General features: G+C 38.8%; 1 protein-coding gene across 5 annotated transcripts in view; it reads right to left on the bottom strand.

Annotated features, from left to right (window-relative positions):
• The window catches only part of NR1H4 (nuclear receptor subfamily 1 group H member 4), a 75,497-nt gene that overhangs the window by 36,222 nt on the left and 19,980 nt on the right, over positions 1-19,295 (bottom strand). For 2 of the 5 annotated variants that reach the window (XM_045463783.1, XM_045463784.1), the window contains exons 1-2: positions 12,405-12,542; positions 4,815-5,180 (exon numbers count right to left, since the gene is read on the bottom strand). In XM_045463783.1, the coding sequence (XP_045319739.1) occupies positions 4,815-5,180; positions 12,405-12,513 (475 nt within the window). In that variant the 5' untranslated portion in view covers positions 12,514-12,542. Of the gene's footprint in view, positions 1-4,814; positions 5,181-12,404; positions 12,544-19,295 lie in introns of those variants that run through there. The other 3 variants (XM_045463786.1, XM_045463787.1, XM_045463788.1) reach the window with 2 other exon arrangements.

The raw sequence follows: 19,295 nt of genomic DNA, 5'->3' as shown, positions 1-19,295 counted from the left end.
TCCTCTTTATTATTATCCTCATTTTATAAGTGAGAAGTCTGAAGCCCAGACATATTCAGTAACTTGGAACAGCTGGGAAGAGAATCAGCCATGGGGGAAGGGTCGGATGATATCCAGGTCATCTGCTGTCAGAATCCCACTCTTGTGATTTTTTAAAAAGTTTTATTTATTTATTTTGAGAGACAGTGAGAGTGGGGGAGAGGCAGAGAGAGAATCCCAGGCAGGCCCCATGCTGTCAGCACAGAGCCTGACCCAGGACTCAAACTCATGAGCCATGAGATCATGGCCTGAGCCGAAATCAAGAGTCAGATGCTCAACCGACTGAGCCACCCAGGTGATTTTTACACTTATTACAAAAGGCTTCCAACGCAGTAAAATAGCATAAGCCCCACCCCCTTGCATCACATTCTAGTTTGACCTATAGAGTTCATTAGGGTTATTATCAGATCTCATAAAATCAGACCCCAAAGTCAAATAGGATTTCAGGAGGTTTGTGTGTGAATCAGGGCACTTCAGCCCTGACCCATAAACAAAGTGCCCACTGGAAACACTGCATCTATTCTACATACCCGAATAGTTTCTGTAACTATCGAGTCTTTTCTACAACTTCAGAACTAAGTCAGAATGTGTTCGAAGGGACAACAGGTTACCCATTTACTCACAAAATGCCTTTTAAGAATTCTTTCAATCTCTCATTGATAGGTGCAGACTCCTGGCCTGGAGATGAATGTGACTGACAGTGACCTATTTAAAAATGCGGTCATTTGAAATTTCCAGTCAGATGCAGATCAGTTTTGTTAGTTGAGGCTTGAAGTTTGAATCAAAATTCATCCCCAGACATTAGCACATTTTTGTATGTTCCACTGATAACTGGGGGAAAAGAAAGCTCTTGATTTAATCTAGTGCTGAGCAAATGGCAGTCATTGTCAATGCGTTATACTTGTGTTCTTGCAATTATACTTTTAAAAATGTATTGCAATGACTCTCATTGATGCCATAAATATCTACAATAAAACATGCATTAAAATTAAAATATTTCTAACAGAAACAGATATAGAGACCAATGAAATCAGGATGTTAACCATGATCTTTGCTTTGTTTTTAAGTTTTTAAAAATTTTCTCGTGTGTGTTTGTGTGTGTGTGTGTGTGTGTGTGTGTGTGTGTGAGTATCACAAGTCTGACAGGTCTGCAGTGAAGTCTTGAAGGAAGAGAGCTCCCAGGATCTTTAAAATATAAAAATCTGGGGTGTCTGGGTAGCTTACTCGCTTAAATATCTGACTTTTGATTTCAGCTCAGGTCATGATCTCACAATTCCATGAGTTCGAGTACCACATTAGCCTCTGTGTGGGACTCGAGCACAGTGCCTGCTTGGGATTCTGTCTCCCTCTCTCTCTGCCCGTCCCCTGCTCTCCCTCTCTCTCTCTCAAAAATAAATAAACTTTAAAAAATCTTATAAAATATAAAAATTAAACTGAATTCTACAAAGACCCTGTTAAATTGATATTATCATTCTTTGCAGATTGGAGGCTCAGAGAAGCAAAATAGTCCATAAACTAAGGATTGGCTAGCTCGATATCCACTGTACCTACTTCTAATCTATCATACATTCTCTATCATAAAGGCAAGAAATTGGACACAATCTTTCCCAGACTCCCTTGCAGCTAACATTGTGCATATGATTTAAGCTCTTCCAGACAGATGCCCTTATAAGACTGCTGTTTCTGCTGGCAAGTAGGATTGTGGAATTGTGCAGCAATATTGGGTTCCAGCTGCTAGCTTAGAGGATGTTGAAAAGCAAGACACAGGGCCTTCATCATGTACATGTACAGATTTAACTGGCACGCCATGTCTCTAGAGCCAGTGATTATGGTGGAGGCAGCTTCCTGGTCCCAAGATGGCAGCTAAGGTGGTGTCTTTCTGGAACCAACAGTTCTGTGTTAGCTTCCTGTTTCCCCATCTTGTTGACTATAGCAATGGCCCGGGCAGGCAGTGTGTGCACTAAGCATCCTCTTGGAGACTCAGCATAGAACCTGCTCCTCTGCCCTTCCAACTTCTTCTGCATTCATTCCTTACTGCTTGAAGTTTTGGTTTCTGTTTTATTTCACTGAACTCTGACCGATATATTAAGTAACTTGCATACTCAGCCAAGAATTACAGAGTCTAGATTCAATGCATGCCTGTGAACCCCCAAAGTTCACACACTCTCTTTGATGGAAAGTTAAAGAGTAAAATTCACTTTGTATCTTGTAAGCACAGACATGCAAGCACAGACATGCAAGGGGTGCCAGGTGAGGGGACTGGGTTGGCCAAGCTGTTAGGCCTTCCTGGCATAGGCTCCTGCTTCTTCCCCTTGTACTCTACCCTATGCTGTGAACCTCCTACCTATCCACTAAGCCAGGATCATTTTCATTTGTTTCCTCAGGAGAACATATACAGAGCACAAAGGAGCTCATTATTGGTTTTTAGTCACCACAATCTGAGCCTTCAGATCCCAGACACTAAATTTCCCCAAGTTGGGAAGGGTAAATAAAGAAAGAGGAAGTTAAAAAAAAAGAGTCAAGACATATATTAGATACGTGAAAAGCCCTGAGTTCTGTCCTTCCCCTTTTCACGCCCAGACTGCATCCTGGGATGCTTGTATTAAAAGATTATAGAAACTCCATGTCATTCAGGAGTTCTAGAACAGAAAAATTCTTGCACCCTTCCCGGGAGACAGCCCGGAGAGGCACTGGGTGTTGCCTGCACACAGGGTGGCAGGGGAGCAGATGAAATGGCTTCATGTTTTCTCTGAGCAGCCAGGTCTTCCAGCACGACACTGCAGGAGCATCGGGAACCCACCCCACCTGAGTTGCAGGACAGCAGGCAGGCCAGACAGGAAGGAGGAATGTACTCAAGACCCCGGGATGGAGCCTCAGAGACCTTTCCCACTGGTCACCGCAGACCAGCTAGAACAACACCCAGCAGATGCTGGACTGTGTTAACAACACTGGAGACCAGAGTCCCACCTGCAGTGCCCAATCCCTCCCTGACCCTGGATAATCACAGAATTTAGACAAAACCCCAGAGAAATGTGAGAGTTTTTTTGGTGGGGGTGAGGGTGAGCAGAATAATCCTAAATTAAATGAAATAAAGGCTCCACAAGGGCTTGAAACTGAATTCAACCCAGCTACACAAAATGAGTTTATGTTTCCTGTATACATGCCCTGACTCTTGTGCTCTCTCACTATATAGCTTCTAGTTAATAGGCAGATACTCACCCTCAAGAGTCATTGGTCCAGAACAAGGTCAGCAAACTACAGCTAGGCCTATGAGCCAAATTCGGCATGCTGCCTGTTTTTTTTTTTAATTTCCTTACCTATTTTTGTAAGTTAAATAAAGCCATGGCTATGCCCCTTCTTTATGTGGCCGTGTTTGCAGAGTTGAGTAATCACAAGAGAGACCGCTAAAATATTTACTCTCTCTTTACAGAAAAAAAAATTGCGTACCCTAATGTAGCACACGGGCTCATCCTGGCCCCATCTCATCTCCCTTGCACTCTGGTCCTTTTGCTCGTACCACTGGGGCAAAGTCTCAAGTCAAAATCAATGAAAAAGCTCTGCTTTTTTTTTTTTTTTTTTTTTTTTTTTTGCTCTTAAAAATTATATCTACATCCAGCTCCAGCTTTTCCTTCCTGAACTTGCCCAAGGACAAGTTCTCTTTTGACCACTTTTCTGTCCCCTTCTGTCCTATGACCCTGCACTTTCCTGGTAGGCCCCCCCCCCCCATCTCTGGCTTTCTTCTATACCCTTTAGGGGATTCTCTTCCCCTGCGTGCTTTTAAAGTCAGTGTTTTTTAGGGTTGTCCTAGGCACACTGGTTTCACTCCAGTTACCCTGGATGCCCCAGATTCTTCTCAGGAGGACAAGGTTTCTCTAAGTGCTCATCTGTAAGGAGTTGAGCCGACCCAGGTTACTGACTTCAGGAGTCTATTTCCTTGGCCTAGACAATACCAATACTTTGGCCACTGAATTAGTCAATACTAGCCTTGACCAAATAGCTCAAAGAGTAGAATGATCATTTAGTAGGCAAGGATTAAAAGACATGGTAGCCAAGTGGTTAATAGCAAATGCTCTGGAGTTAGATTCATAAGCTATACTTTTGAAGCTCCACCTCTAATTAGCTGTGAAGCCTTGAGTAAGTTGATTAACTTCTTGTGCTGCACTTTCTTCATCTATAAAATGGGAATGAGCATGAGAACTAATAAGTTTACTACTGAGGTATAACAAATACATTATATAATAAAGTATTATTCTCCTTGATCTTAATTTTAAGAAAAGGAAAAGAAAACAACCTAAGGCACCGGGTGGCTCGGTCAGTTAAGTGTCCGACTTCAGATCAGGTCATGATCTCATGATTCGTGGGTTCGAGCCCCGCATGGGGCTCTGTGCTGACAGCTCAGAGACTGGAGCCTGCTTTGGATTCTGTGTCTCCCTCTCTCTCTGCCCCTCCCCCACTCACGCTCTGTCTCTCTCTCTCTTTTTCTCTCAAAAATAAACATTAAAAAAATTAAAATAAAAAATAACAACCTCCCACCCCTATAAAACCCACAATCCATAAATTCTTTTTAACCATGTGTAAGGTTATAAATAGGAAATAGTTTGTTTATATATAAGCTAAATGCTCTGAAAAGGCTTTTCCTAGAAATGTGTAACAAGTAGGAGCAGAGGAGGAGAAAATGGGAACTTATCTGGGAAAAGGGAAGAATCCGGTCTGAGATATCTCAACAACCAACACAGTAAAACTTGAACAAGGAGAAAATGACCAAAGAAGCTTACCTTTGCACCCCTCACAGGTCAGCGCATTATAATGGTATCCAGATGCTCTGTCTCCACAAACAACACATAATTCATCCCCTTTTATTCTCCCCGTTGTTGTACCCATTCGAGCCTTTTTTGTTACAGGAATCTCTGCTACCTCAATCTCTCCCTGGTAAAGAGTCTCAGCTGGCATTCGCCTGAGTTCATATATTCCAGGAGAATACCACTCTTCAGGCTGCTGGGGGTAGAAACCCAGGTTGGAATAATAGGACGATGAGGAAATCTGTGGTTGAACTTGGGGAAATGGAACATTGTTGTATTGTGAGTATGGTTCCACTTCTAGATTCTGTCCCAAAGGACCTGCTGCTTGTTCTGTTAGTACACCTGAACAAGAGTAACAAAACTGGAATTAAGAAGAGACAAAAATTTAACTATATAAATATTAACAACTTTTTTTACAGCCCAAAAACACCGTAAAAAGGATTTAATGACAAATTACAAGCTCAGAACAATATCCACAACATAAAAGACAGACAGAAGACTCATATCATTAATATGTAAAGAGCACTTGAAACCAATAAGAAAAATTCAACAGCCTCATGGAAAGAAAGGATAGAGGATATGGATGGACTGCCTGTTTTTAGAAATACAAAGTGTTTTTATAAGCATACAAAAATGCATTCACCCTTACCAATAATTAAATTTAAATTTAAATTTAAATAATTCTCGGATAATTTCAGATGTGTGATGCTTTAAAGCATGATAGTAAATACTTTTCTCTTCCTCCCTTTGGACTTCCCTGGGTTAGTCCAATATATAAACTGCAATATAAAATATGATCATGTTCATCCTCAAATGAGTAAAGGTTAAAAATGCTCGACAGAACACACTCTTAGAAAAGCAAACATTCTTGGAGGGTAATTTTTTAATATCTTTCAGCATCTAAAACTCTAATACTCTTTTAACCCAGCAATTAGACTGCAAGGAATTTTTTATTTTATTATTTCATTTCATTCATTTCATTTCATTTCATTTCATTTCATTTCATTGAGGGAGACAGCATGCAAGTGGGGCAGAGGACCAGAGAGAGAGAGAGAATCTTAAGCAGGGGCTTAAGATGCGGGGCTTGATCCCACAACCCTGGAATTATGACCTAAGCTGAAATCAAGAGTCAGATGCTCAGCTGACTGAACCCCAAGGAAATTTATTTTAGAGACAGGTTTGCATCTGTGTGAAATGTTTCTGTAAAGATGTCCATTTGCAGAAACATCTGTAAGAACTATAATCAGAAACAATTTAAATAGCCACCAATAGGAGTCTGGTTTAATGAATTACACGATGTGATGCACTGAAATACTATGTAAATATGAAACAATGATTTAGATCTATATGTATTGATAAAGAAAGGTTTCTGTGATGTGCTACTATTTGAAAAAATTAAGCTACAGAATAATGCATAGATTTATGTGGGTATTGAAAAAATAATGTGTGCGGTGTATGTGTGTATGTACAAGGCAGATTTCTGTATGATACAAAAGAAACTGGATGATGGGGACTGGAAAGTGAGATTGTTGACTTGTTCTTTGGGATAGGAGGTTGTATAGTATTTATACTGTTTGTACTTTTGCCAAATATATTTGTATTTTAATCATTATTTTTAAAAAAAGGAGGGACTTTAAAAAAAAAAAAAGAAAACAATGCAGTGCCTGGAATTGAGTATGGTTCAAATACCAGTCCTGTTACTTATTTTCTGTGTGCATGTTGACAATTTATTTAATGTCTTTAAGGATCAAATTTCTCTTCATAAAATAGGGAATAATACCTATCTCATTAGTTTGATGTAAGAATTAAACAAGATATGCAGGCCAAGCACTTTGCTAAATGTTGGGCACACAAGGAGTGCCTGATAAGTTATAGTTGCCATTAAATTATTATTAATAATAATCATTATTCCTACCACCATTATTACAAAATGAGACTTTTATCTATAAAACCTCTAGGTATTAGAAAACTATCAGGTTGTGAAAATGCTTCTATTTCCTAGAAGCATAAACTATGACTCTTTAGAAAATAAAAACATTTAAACTATGCAAAGCACTAAAAAATTTAATAAACATAAATAAGATATGAGAGTGTACAAATGTGTCTGATTCTTCAACGCATAGTCAGGCAATCCTAGACTGAAATTCCAACTCCATCTCCTATGAAGAGCGGGACTCTCAGGCACTGATGAAACCCAGTTTTGATGGCAGCAAGCCTGAGATGAAAATATCTCTATCAAGGGTTTTGCTGAGGAATGAATGACATAATACAGATTCACAGTTCTTCACCTGAAACTCTTGCTGTCATATGTGTTTTGGAATTCAGAATTGTTTGTGTTTGGAACAGAATATAGTGCTATTTTTCCCAGCGTGGTCTGGGACAGAACTCAGAATCAAACACAACACTCTTTTCCAGAGTGAAATGTACACATATTCATACTAAGGAATAAAAAAATGCCATAAATATCCTCACATCCATTCAGGTCAGGTTTTGCCACCAAAGAAGTTTGTGTCAAACTTTGGATAAAACGTTTGGTTTTTAGAGCATTTGGAATTTAAAATTGTTGGTTAGGGACTGTGGATCTATGTATCCATACATGTGGAATATTTTGTGCGGTGCTCAAAAAATGGTTGTAGATGTGTTGTTATTACTGCTACAACCACTACTGTCAGAAAACTCTTAGAGCCTCCCTCCTAATGCCAGGCACTTGTGTATTTTCATCTCTCTCTCACAAAATCTTAGGAGGTGAGTAACATCATTATCCTTATTTACAAATGAGTAGCCTGGGGCACAAAGAAGTTAGGCAACTTTACTCCTACCTACCCGAATAGCTAAGATTTGAACTTTGGTAGTCTGACTTCAAAGCATCACTTGTCTCGGATAATTTCAGATGTGTGATGCTTTAAAGCATGATAGTAAACAGTTTCTCTTCTTCCCTTTGGACTTCCCTTGGTTAGTCCCTTCAATGCCTCTGCTTGCAAGTAAGCTGCAACCAGGTGTGCAAGGCTCTGCATGATCCTACCTTTTATTTTCCAGCCATTTCTCATGTTTTGACTTCTCTATTCCTTGAATGTATTGCTGCTTCCAGACTCAGGACCTCCCTTCTCCTCACCCCTACCCTTTCCCCCCGCCCCCCACCCCCACACGACTCTTTCCTAAGCCTGGAAACTTCTGCAACACAGCCATCTGCTCACAGAGCTTCATCTCACTATTCTCCGCTTACCTCTAAATTTCTTTTTCAGTATAAGCTTCTCTTGGGAAGTCTTCCCTGACTTTCTGTTCCTGGGCATCCTGAATCTAGTTACATGGTACTTACCTATCCTCTCTGGGCTGCCCTTTGCTCATCTGTAAAGAAAAGACTTCATGTTGGATGACCTTATAGTTCTTTATATCTAAAATCTCCATAAGTATATGACTAATAGCCTATAGGCATAAGAATTCAGGGATCTTCTACAATGGCAGTGGGGAATATATGCATAACAAAAGTTTGTTAAAAAGAATGCTTTCTGCATTGACTCAGAAAAAGATTGCTGAAGCACAAAGTATACACTATCTGGGCAAAAATTAACTTCCTGTCTTTTATGCCTGACTTCTCCATATAAAACTAGCATTGAATCAGTATATCTGACAGACAAAAAGTTTCGGCAGTGGTGCTTTGTCTTATTACCACAAAATGGAAGAATATGAAAATATGATATTATCACAGCAAAAAGAAAAGATAAAATATAAGCAAAATCCTGATCTATTTCATAACCAAATATGACTAAAATTTGTAGAATGAATAGGTTTGAAAAGAACTGAGAAGCATTAAAAGCATTAGTTTCACTTACACTTATTCCTAGATTTTGTCCTCCAACTGATCTTACCCCAAGTCAATTACCTGTCCCCAGCCCCAGCCCCTCTCTTTCTGTAGGTCCAGCAAGGTTGAGCAATTTGCCTGAGGTCAAACAACCAATTAATGATAGAATCTGGATTTTACAAAATCCAAGGACATGTGTAGTTTTTTTTCTCCTCACGTGACAATTGCAAGATCTCTGAGCACTGTTTCAATAAAACTAATATTCTTGTAATCAATAGACACAATATACTCCCAAGTAAAGTCAGAACATGGAATCAGTGTCAAATGTCTTTGGAATCATTTCAAGTAAAATGGAAAGTTTTCACAAAGACATTGATAATATTACACGAAAACAATGAAATGTAAGAATATGAGAACAGCACATAATATTATTAAATAATGTTTCTATTCTCAAAGCACATCCACTTCTAGTATTTCAGTGTCCCCACCAAATCTTGACAGAGGAGGAACAACCAGTATGCAGGCAACTTATAATAAAAAACCCAGCATGGTCAACATAACCCAAAATAGTGAGATTAGAACAGCTTCCATAATGAACTCACTGACAGGCTTCAAACAACTGCCTAACATTTTTCTTTTTCATTTTTTTTCTGGGACTATTAACACCCAACCTTGCTATCTCATAGGTAATCCTGAATATAAAATAAGGTAGTTGAGAAAATGTTTTGATATGTTGAATGCCATAAAAAGACATGTTTGCTTCTAAAAGAACCTAGCAAAATCCTGATTTTAATGATAGTTGACTGATAGTTAATTAGTAATTATTAACACTTAGTCTGTTTTAATAACATAAGTTATAGGATACTTCTTTCATTTATAAATATATACTGAACACTTGTTATTTGACAGGAACTGTGCTAGACCCTGAGGATACAACAGTGAACAAGATAGAGATAATACAGACACAAAAGGCCCATCCCTTCTCTGTGCATGTGTTTGTGTGTGGAGAGATGTCAAGGGACAAAAACAAGTAAATGAATACCAGAACTTTGTGATAGGACTTTTCACATCAGATGTGGAAGGGGCAGAGAGGTAAGTCAACTTTAAAATATGCTTTCTAAAAAGGTGCATTTATTTCTACTTTAATACAATTTAAAGGGAATATATATATATATGTATGTGTGTGTGTATTATACATACATACATACATATATATGTATTTGTATGTACATATATATGCGTATATATATGTACATATGTATGTATATAACACATATATTTGGATTTATCAGTGCTTTTCTGGAATCAGTCTAACAAGGAGAGGGACAATTTGGATTCCTTTATGACAGGGAATGTTCCCTGAGAGTTTAGAAAGAGCTTTTAAATGGCAACACATGAATAGACATCAGGGGAGTCTGAGATCCCCTGCAAAAGGAAAGCAAAACTCTTTTGGGTAGAGTCTTTAGCATTTAATAGTTTTTCTAAAGGAGTAGAATCTGACCGAATTTTGTGAGATGATGGAAATGTTTTATACCTACCAATATGGTAGCCACTAACCATATGAGAATGTGGCTAGTGATATTGAGAAACTGAGTTTGAAGTTGTATTTAATTTTAAATAATTGAAATTTAAAAATTTGTGGCCACATGTGCCTAGTGCCTACCATATTAGACCGTACCTCTCCAAGGAGTGTGTGATTGAATCCTTGGGTACCCAAATGGGAGAATCAGGTTCATGTAATAATGATGGCACTTTGCCATGATCTCAGTTTGTTTCTGAAGAGCCTGGAAAGTATTCACATTATATCCATTATTTTACTCCTGGCACTATTTTACTCTTGACCATAGTAAACATTTCATGACTGCTTGTTAAAATGTTTCATGCATGGAAAAATTGCCTTCTATGCCTTCCTTTATTTCCTAATCCATTGTTTCTTAACTAAGATGATATGGCTTCATTTGTAAGCTGTCTGCCATTCCTGGCCTTTGTGATGTTGGTGCCTTTCCCTGGCTTGCCAGCTGATCACCTCCTCTGTGAGGCCTGTCCTAGCTCCCCTCGATTAATCTCCCCTAGAATTAATCTCATCTACTGTCTGTACACACCTCTATTGCAGCGCTTAGAAGCATGGACTATTGTTTGACTTGTTTACAGGCTTATCTTCCACGCTAAACTTGAAGTTTAGTGACATACAGGTTTACCAGGGCCCTTCTGCATGCACAAATCTGGATTCAATTCACCTGCAATTTGCTAGATGTATGAACTTGGGAAAGACATTGAACTTTTTTAAGCTTCTCTTCCTTCCTTTATAATGTGGAATAAACAACCTGGGTGAGAGGTTGTAGTATAGGTAAGCTAAGGCAAAGAACATAAACTGCATAGGGCTGGATATAGCATAAACATTCAATACATTTTTTAAATTTTTTTAATGTTTTATTCATTTTCTGAGAAAGAGAGAGAGAGAGAGAGAGAGAGAGAGAGAGAGAAAGAGAGAGCAGGGAAGGGGCAGAGAGAGAACAGAGGGAGACACAGAATCCAAAGCAGGCTCCACGGCCCAGAGCCTGATGTGGAGCTCAAACTCATGAACCATGAGATCATGACCTGAGCTATAGTCAGACATTTAACTGAGCAACCCAGGCACCCCTCAATACATTTTTTATTGTTGTGGTTAGCCAGTGAACTCTTTGGGGAATATATTAGATTATATTCCTCTCCTCTTTTTTTTTTTTCATTCCTGGCACTTTACACAAAGCCTGACACAGTACGCCTAATAAATGTCTCTTAAATGGAAATAGTGGGAAATTTCCTTCTCCTGCCTTTCAACTAACTTCCTAAGTACAATGCCAGTCACTTTTGAACACCATATTTAAATAAAATGTTATGCTGCCATGTCTACAATCAGAAATAGGCTCAAAATTATAATTACTGTAAAAATGATTAGAGTTTCTCTTTTAACTGAAAATTTAAAAGGTAAGATTCTGTTTTGAGAAGAATATTAAAATAGACAATATTACATTATACAGTCTATGTTTTAATTATAATCTGTGTTTTGCTTCAGAGAAAACAAACAGCCTAGGCCTAAAGCTGAACTCTTTACTCATCTAATTTTCCACAGACTTGGGAGAAATCGGCTGTGAAACTAGTTCAGTACATCGATGTTTCTCAATCTCTTTTTATTTTTCTCACCACAACAATAGTTTGAAATACACCTTATATCATGACCCCTGTGTACACATAAACATATGTAGAACTAATTGAAACAAAATTTCCATGAAATAACACTTACCCCTACTTCTTAAAGTACACTCTGACATTTCTATTCTATTCTACTCCTATTCTATTCTAGTCTAGTCTAGTCTAATTTTTAATACTGGTTACAAGCCCCAAATAGACTTCATGATCCACTGGGGTCTAGGACATGCCATTTTTAAAACACTGCATTAAATAATGCACTTCAAAGTGTTTTTTCAAGTGTCTACAGGCATTATTGTTAGAACTGTCTAGTGTTTAACTTGAAAAAATCTTGCTCATTTTACATAATATTCAATGAAGAATCTTAGGAAAAAATACTTAGATTTTATCTCAATGAGATATTCACCTGCCTCGAATCCTAAAAAATCACCCCAGCCCAACTTCTCACCCCAGTCTTCTGGCTCTGACTGAGACATCTTTGACATAGATCTGTTGCTAAAATCTCAAACAAAAGCCCCCACACTTGCTCAGCCCAGTTGTGTAAATTTGACCAAGAGCAATTGTGAACAGTATCCTACCTTTATCAGGCTTCATGCTCATCATTTCCATGACAAATCCTGATGATATGTGGCTATGGTGAGGACTACTTTGAATTGGATATTCTAACCCCTGAAACTGCATTACCATTCTTAGCTTATTCACAGCAACTGAAAATGAGACCAGGTAAGGAGTGACAGAGGCCAGAGGTTGTATGGTTTACTGATTAACTTCATTACAGAGCAGAATATTTGTAAATGTTTATGAGAAAAGTCCTCGATGCCAAGTTGCCTAGTAAACTGGAAACCAGTCTCTTAGCTTAATTTTGGGGAGTACTTTCCAGTTTCAGAACTTAATATGTAGAATAGATTTCTGGTCAGTGGCCCTAAAAGTGGATTTGGGATCAATTGCCATGCTCTAGGTCTTGACATTTGTTCCTATCAAAAGACTACAGAATAATTTAATTTTATGATGTCAGGAAACAATAAAGCATAATGCTTAACAGTATAAGGCCAATTGATCTGGGTTTATATCCAGTGTTATCGGTGGAATTGTGTCCCACCCCCCACCAAATTGGTATGTTGAAGTCCTAACCTCATCATGTGACATTATTTGGAGAGAGGGTTTTTATAGAGGTAATCAAGTTAAAATGCAATCATGAAGGTGATCCCTTATCCCATATAACTGGTGTCCTTATATAAATGGGAAATTTAGACACAGAGACAGTATGAAGAGACACAGGGATCTACAAGCCAAGGAGAGAAACCAGGAACACACCCTTCCCTCACAGCCTCCAGAAAGAATCAACCCTGCCAACACCTTGATTTTGGACTTTTAGCCTCAGGAATAGTGAAACAATCCATTTCTGTTGTTTAATCCACCCAGTCTGGGACTTCATTAAAGCATCCTTAGCAAACTAATACATCCAGACTCCCTTGGTACTCACTAGCTCTGTGGACCATGGACCAATTCCTGAACCATTTTCTGCCTCCATTTCCTCATCTATAAAGTGGGACTTATAACCATAAAATCTCATAGAGTTAGTATGAGGATTAAAGAAGATAATATTGATGAAATGCTTAGCACAGTGGGTGGATACCCACCATCATTACATTGATGTTATGATTCTTCATCTTTGGACTCAGGTTGTAGGGTGGCTTGCTTACTGAGTAGAAATAGTTTCTACAGCACAACTGGTGGATATCAAGCTTGTGACTGTTGCTTATTTTTTGGAAGAGAGGGCTCTAGAATAGGAATTGGTAGGGCTAGGGTTAAGCTCACATTTAATGCAATCAGACACCCTGTATAACCTTAGGCCAGTCTCTCAGCTTCTCTGGGCCTCATTTGTCTACATCAACAGATGGTAAAACATAGATAATAATTCCTGCCCTACTTCCCTCATAGACTTGTTGTGAAGATAAAAACGCAATAAATATGAAAGCTGTTTCAAAGGCAATAGTGATCTGTACAAATGCAGTCATCATTGCCAAGACATTTCAACAGCTTTCACGTGTTTACAAAGTGGTTCCACATGCATTACCTCATTTGATCCTTCTCACATCCTCTGAGGAAGGTATTATACCACTATCTTCTACCCTATTTTACAGACTCTACAAGGCAGTGACATTCAGTGATTTATCTAAAGTCATGCAGTTAGTGAGGGATGAAGTTAGGACTTTACCCCAGGTCTTCTGACTCAAAACCCTGTGGTTGAAAAACTGAGGCACACTTGCCCTAGTTGCCAAGAAAGGGGAAAAGAGTGATAGTGCATGGGTATGTTTCAGTTCAGCTTGCCAAATCACTTACCATTTGCAAAGCTATTCTCACTCCTCAGTCTACTTCTGATTTCATTCTCCTCTCCTCACAACCCCAGAACTATCCTTGCCTTGAGAGGATCCTGGGTGGAAGAGCTACCCAAAGGATTTAACCAGGACAAATTATCTCTGAGTTTTCAATTTTAATAATTCTCTACTGACTTTTTAACTGCTCAAACAAATGGGCTTCTTGCCTCAGAAACTGCTATACTAACAAGGAAATGAGTAGGACAATTTAGCTGATCGGGGAAACAGCTGTTGCTGAGTGACATTCACACACGATATTCTCATAATAAGACTGGTTGGATCCCTTTGCTTCTTTCTCAGTGATGACCAATTGCCTCATGTTATTTTTTTTCTAAAAACACATTATCCCCCTGCTGTTCTGTGCACTGAAATAGTAGCCACTAGTCATATATGGCTACTTAAATTAAAATTAATTAAATTAAATTAGAATCAATTCCTCAGTTACGCTCGTCTTATTTTAAGTGTTAATATGTGGACAGTAGCAACCGCATTGGACAACGTAGATCTAGAACATTTCACCATCACAGAAAGTTCTATTGGTCCTATTGCATAAGGTACTTGGGAACAATGTGAATGATATATCCTTCCTGGTAAGTCAGAGAATGAGCTATGAAGCCTTGAAATTAGGTAGTCCCAGGTTTTCTGAGAACTATCCTTTAGAGGAGACTTGACCAATAGACTCTGGGTGATGTAATCTCATTGGAAAGACCTCCCCTGAGAAGGCAAATGTGAGTGTTCTCTTAGCCTGGATCCTTAACCATCCAATTCTAATTCCTTGTCTTGATTATATTTTGGTTTCCACTTAACTACCTATGGAACTTTAAGCAGATTATTGAACTTTTTAAATCTCCATTTTCTTACCAGTAAAAGGGGAATAGTAATGGTATACACCTCATAGGAGTGTTGTAAGAATTAATATTAATGGTGGGGCACCTGGGTGGCTCAGTCGGATAAACATCCAACTTGGGCTCAGTTCATGATCTCATGGTTCATGGGTTGGAGCCCCACATCGGGCTCTGTGCTGACAGCTCAGAGCCTGGAGCCTGCTTCGGATTCTGTGTCTCCCTCTCTCTCTGCCTCTGCCATACTCGTGCTGTCTCTCTCTCTTTCTCTCAAAAATAAATAAAACATTTTAAAATTTTTTAATAAAAAAATAAAAGAATTAATACTAATGGCAAATAGTTATAGAGTACTTGTGATGTGCCAGGCATTCGTCTGAAAACTTGATTAAATAAAGCAAGTCACTTGCATAAAGTTAAAGGACCACATACCAGTAAATGACAGAGATGGACTTGAATGCAGGAAGCTTGCTAACTAATACAGAATAAGTATGATATCTGACATATAGAAAGCACTCAAGAAATAGTAGCTGTTACCATTAGCACAATTCTTTTTATCCCTGTAAGTGTATAAATTTTCAATCTGATTTTATATTCAACCTTTCTCAGCTTGGTTATTCTGAGTGCCCTTGAGATTTGTTTCTTAGCCTACAAGGTTGAGCGCAAGGCCCTGGATGGCAATGGAGTCACCCACCAGTTAGCCACTTTGTAATTCTTCATCCCACTGCATGCCTTCTCCAAACTATTCAGCCCTATCAGAAGAAGCACTGTTTTGTCTACTCTATTTTGTAATAAGGAAAGTCCCTGTCAATATTTCTTTACCATCTTCCATTTCTAAACTCCACCAACAAGGGTTACCAGATCTGAGATTCCTGGGAGTGCAAAATCCAAAGCCATAGTGAATTAATAAAAACTTAGATATTGCATAAATCTGCAGAAAAGATATGGGTAAGAAACAGTAGTGACATAATATTTACATTACACTAAAACAAAGCTCCCGATTTGTCTGAGCCAATGGTATCTTTTCATCTTCTGGAAACTTTCAGCTTCAATTTACCCATCACATCAGAACTACATTCACTTTAGTTGAACTCAGTGAGATTAAAAAAAAAAACCTGAAGTGAAATGTCAGAAATATTCCACAAAACTGCATCTTAAGACCTTTAATTGTATTTTAAAACATCTGACTGACTCTGTAACATCTGAAAGATTCTTTTAATTTAAGCAAAAGACATAAGCAAGAATAAGATTCTAAAATGAATATCTTTTAATAAAAATAGAACTACCCAGGGGCACCTGGGTGGCTCAGTCAGTTAAGCATCTGACTTCGGCTCAGGACATGATCTCTCAGTTCATGAGTTCAAGCCCTGTGTCTAGCTCTGTGCTGCCAGCTCAGAGCCTGGAGCCTGCTTTGGATTCTGTGTCTCCCTCTCTCTCTGTACCTCCCCTGCACACACTCTGTATCTCTCTTTCTCTCAAAAATAAGTAATCATTTAAAAAAAATTTTTTAATAAAAAAATAAAACTACCCAGAGAAAATGGACATAAACAGCTAAGGGAAGCACAAAGTAATGAAAAATAGCTAAAGGAAAGGAATTATTTGGGATATGCCTCCTGCCACTTGCTGATCCTCATTCAAAATAGGGCTTTGGAAAGACTATTAGATACAAATATAAAAATTAATATAAAAACACAGATTCCATAGCTATTGTTAGCAAAGCCATAATACCAAGATGAGACAGAACAAGTGTTTCCTTCCTTAGGGCACCTGGAAATTTATTTCCATGCTGTTGGGTTTTGTTGGCTCCTTGAAGATTCTTTGCATTCAACAATGTTAAGATAAATAGCACTTCCTTCCCTTAATGAGTAGGGCGGTGTTTATCATTTCAACAATTTAAATAGTAACAACTACCTTGAAAACTCTGGATTAATTATGTTGTGTGATGCCTTCAGGTTTACAAAAACACTTTCAACACAGCCATTCAATTCTCCCAACAAGCTGTAATGTGTCATTATTATCCCCATTTACAAAGGAGAAAACTAAACTTCAGAGTGTCTCAATTGCCTCTTAGACTTTATTTCTTTAAATTTCATTGCTTATTTCCACTCACAATCAGTGAACTTTTCCCAATATCACTGAGCCAAAAGAACCAGAATTCACTGCACTAAGAACATTGGATATTGGAGCATAAGACAGTACCTTCTCTTGCTTATGCTATCCTATTGTTAGAATGCTTTTTTATTCATCTGAAATTTTGTGATTTTTTGAGTTCTTAAGGCACAGTTTGGTAAAAGAATACATAGGTTTTATTTAACATACCTATTCACCATGTCAAACTGTGGGAAGCTGTGGACTTTGTCATGATTACCTTTTATTGTACACTAATTGCATAAAGATCCTGCCTTCTTCATTCATCAGAGAAGCCTTTCTCAACCCACTAAATTAATCTTTGACCAAGTTTCCTGGCTTGTAGGATGTCCCAAAGGAAAGGAGACTTATCTCTTTTGGGTCACCATGTCCTTCCATTCCGAGTCCTATATGTGGATTGAGTTACCAATGAGCTAGATTCCCATCTGGATTTGTCAGGGATGTGTGGTAGCAGAATAAATTAAACGACCTCAGAAAGTGATTCCAGTCTCATCTCTACAATTTCATTCTGTCCCAGCTTCTTTCCTTCTTTTCTGCAAGAACCAGTTTAAGAAAACAGAATCTATAGAGCAAATCTGCCCCATCCCCCCTCCAAATCTTAGCCTTCCTTTGAATATTTAAACTGATTTAGTGGAAAAATCACATTAATACTGTGTGGCAGACCCCTGTGGTGGCAGTGTCACATCCTGAAGCCCACCCCTCGTTTCAGCTGTAGCCACAGCAAGTGATCACACGTGAGCTCAGACTCACCTCATACTTAGTCTGTCATTTCAGGATCATGCTGCATATCTTTTTGCTTTCTGCTCAGAACTTCTCCAACACCATAGGAGGGAGACCACTTGGTCTGATTCTACTGGGAGTAATAAAGGCACAACCCACAAGTGCCAGGGAGTTCATGCCCCCAGGGGTGACCCTGTTAGTAACTGCCCCAGTCCCTGGTTCCTCAGAGGACAATCCTCTGTGCTACTCTCAGGGGAATCAAGATCCCCTTGTCCACAACAGGGACCCTCATAACTCATCTTATGTTGGTTTTCCTCTGTCCCCGTTTCATGATTCCAGTCTTTGATTTCTACAACCCAGGATCACCTCTCACATAAACTGCCTGTGTGCAAGTCCTTGCTTCAGGCTCCTCTCTTCAGGGTAACCATTTATACATGAGGAGATGCGCTCCCATCACCTTACCCAAAGCCTTCAGAGAGTAAGGGGTCCATAGCCATCTCTAGAAGAAGCTGAAAGTTCTCACTCCAGAGGTAATTAGTGTCACCAGTGCCCATTAGTGAGTACTTATCAGTATTTGCTATATAATCTTACCAGCACCTTCCCACTGTCTTAACATTGGGATTTCATTATGGCCTTTATAGTAACCTGCAGGGAGGAGGACCATGCCCAAGGCCACCTTAGGAGTCACGTCATGTGCCAGATAAGTACCACTGAGTCCAGGTCACCGCTTTCTAGCACAACTATAGCAATTTGTGGATTCAGATGTTAAAACTAGACAGTGGTTCTAGAATTCTCCATCTAATCATCTCCTTTTACTCATGTTGGTTAATGGGGATGCAGGGTCCAAAACCAGTTGTCTAGACTCTTTCAATGACACTAAGTAAAAATGAAAAGACAAGGCCTTAAAGTCCATTGCAGACTTTGGGCTTTTGCATTTACTATTTCCTCTGCCTAGAATGTTCTCCTTGGCTTCTTGTCTTTCAGTCTCAGCTCAATTGTCAACTCCTCAGAGGCTTTCCTTGGCCACACCAGTTAGAGCAGTCCCATCCTTCCAGTTACTATGATATCACCCTGTTTTATTGTTTTCATAGCACTTACCACTACCTCATGTTATTTTGTTTATTTATTTATTTGTATGCTTATTGTGAGTGTACCCTCCACTAGGATCTTGCCTATCTTTTTCCCTGCTTTATTCCAATGCCTGGTATATAGTTGGTACTCAATATTTGGGTGGAAGAAATGATAGCTATCCATATGCTATACAATTAACCTCACTTTCCTTTGTTGTAACAACATGATAGCTGGTTTTCATTACACAGACCATTGGAAAAGAGTTTCACTCTCCAGCTAGTTGAGTCCATGGGTTAATACTTCCGAGTCTCTA

The sequence above is a fragment of the Leopardus geoffroyi genome, chromosome B4 (assembly GCF_018350155.1).
Source record: "Leopardus geoffroyi isolate Oge1 chromosome B4, O.geoffroyi_Oge1_pat1.0, whole genome shotgun sequence".
NCBI classification, from domain to species: domain Eukaryota; kingdom Metazoa; phylum Chordata; class Mammalia; order Carnivora; family Felidae; genus Leopardus; species Leopardus geoffroyi.
This window is presented reverse-complemented; position numbering and strand designations above follow the sequence as displayed.